Below are 1,488 nucleotides of genomic sequence, written 5' to 3'. Positions count from 1 at the left end.
TGTTGGCTCCCCGCAGCAGGGCGGCCATGTTGGCTCCCCGCAGCAGGGCGGCCATGTTGGCTCCCCGCAGGAACAAGGAAGGAGGGACTTCCTGTCTGGGGTTCTGGATCGGTTTTAGCCATTAGCCCAATCTGAGAGGTTGTTGGGAGCCCGGGGCTGTTGCCATGACGACCGCAGTGCGTGCCGCCGCCAGCTGATCTCTCTTCCTGCCGCGGAGCAACGGGGGGCCGGCGGGGACTTACGGTCGGCGTCGCTGGTCTCCTGCTCGCTCGGCTCTTTGCTCTTGTAGAAAGGAAACTTTCGGGTAAAGAGGTTCTTTTTACGCTTGTCATTGACGGACTGCTGAGGAAGAGGAAGGTGGAGGGCGTGAAAACAGAACGGGAGAGGAAGAGGGCTGGATGATGACACGCTGCGTCTCTGCTGCTAACAGCACAGACAGCTCAGAGGTCAGAGGTCAGGGTCCCGGCCCGGTCTGGTCACTGTGGGTCTGTCAGAGCTGGGATTTCCTCAGAGTCAGTGAAGGCAGCACAGCGGTGAGGAAGAGGAGGGAGGGGGCATGCCGAAGACGAGCAGGAAGTTAGAGGCAGCAGGCAGGAAGCTGTGGACCCGTCCTGGCCCGGTTCTGGGACAATCGGCTCCCCTCCTCCGCCTGTTGCTGAGGCAGCATTTACTCCCCATCAGTCCAGACCCGTTAATCCAGTCTGGATTTAATCCATTAAATTAATTCATGTAGATGTAGATTGAGGTTAATCTGAAACATGATCTGGTCGACCAGAAGGATTCGCTCTGACCAATCACATCTCAGCTAAACTGACGCTGGGCAGCATAATCAACCATAGAATAAAACAAGTTAATTAAAAACGAGATTAAACAGATTAAATCCTGCTTTGGCCACCAGAGGGCAGCACTGTAATTTAACTATCCTTACTTAATTTGGGATAATTTAATACAAAGCTGCTTATTTCCACATGTAACTAAATGACAGTAATTTATTATTTTGTTTACAGTTTAGTTTTTATTCTCCAGATGTTTGAATCTGAAGCTAACAGACGTTCGAGCTGCTGGAGTGACCGATGGGATCAGAGAGGAAGAGGAGGGAGGGACGAAGCAGGCAGTCAGACATCAATGTCAAGCGTTTCTTTGTGAGGGGGTCAGAGGTCATGCAGGTTCTGTGGGCGACGCATGTTAAAGTAGCACATGTTCTAAAGGGAGAGCTGCTGCTGAGTCTCAGGTGGGCATGCTGCTAACGGGCCGGACGCTGCTAACGGCTAACGGACCGGACGCTGCTAACGGCTAACGGGCCAGACGCTGCTAACGGCTAACGGACCGGACGCTGCTAACGGCTAACGGACCGGACGCTGCTGACGGCTAACGGACCAGGCGCTGCTAACGGCTAACGGACCGGACGCTGCTGACGGCTAACGGACCAGGCGCTGCTAACGGCTAACGGGCCGGGCGCTGCTATCGGGCGAGCCAGGCGCTGCTAAC

The 1,488-nt window shown here is 54.6% G+C and overlaps 1 protein-coding gene across 10 annotated transcripts in view; it reads right to left on the bottom strand.

Annotated features, from left to right (window-relative positions):
* The window catches only part of dlg1b (discs large MAGUK scaffold protein 1b), a 58,468-nt gene that overhangs the window by 5,466 nt on the left and 51,514 nt on the right, over positions 1-1,488 (bottom strand). For 7 of the 10 annotated variants that reach the window (XM_008402864.2, XM_008402866.2, XM_008402868.2 and 4 more), the window contains one exon: positions 243-342. In XM_008402864.2, the coding sequence (XP_008401086.1) occupies positions 243-342 (100 nt within the window). The remainder of the gene's footprint in view (positions 1-242; positions 343-1,488) is intronic. The other 3 variants (XM_008402865.2, XM_008402876.2, XM_008402870.2) reach the window with 1 other exon arrangement.

The sequence above is a fragment of the Poecilia reticulata genome, unplaced genomic scaffold (genome assembly GCF_000633615.1).
Source record: "Poecilia reticulata strain Guanapo unplaced genomic scaffold, Guppy_female_1.0+MT scaffold_265, whole genome shotgun sequence".
Lineage (NCBI taxonomy): Eukaryota > Metazoa > Chordata > Actinopteri > Cyprinodontiformes > Poeciliidae > Poecilia > Poecilia reticulata.
The sequence above is the reverse complement of the archived record's forward strand: the minus strand, read 5'-3'. Positions and strand labels throughout refer to the sequence as shown.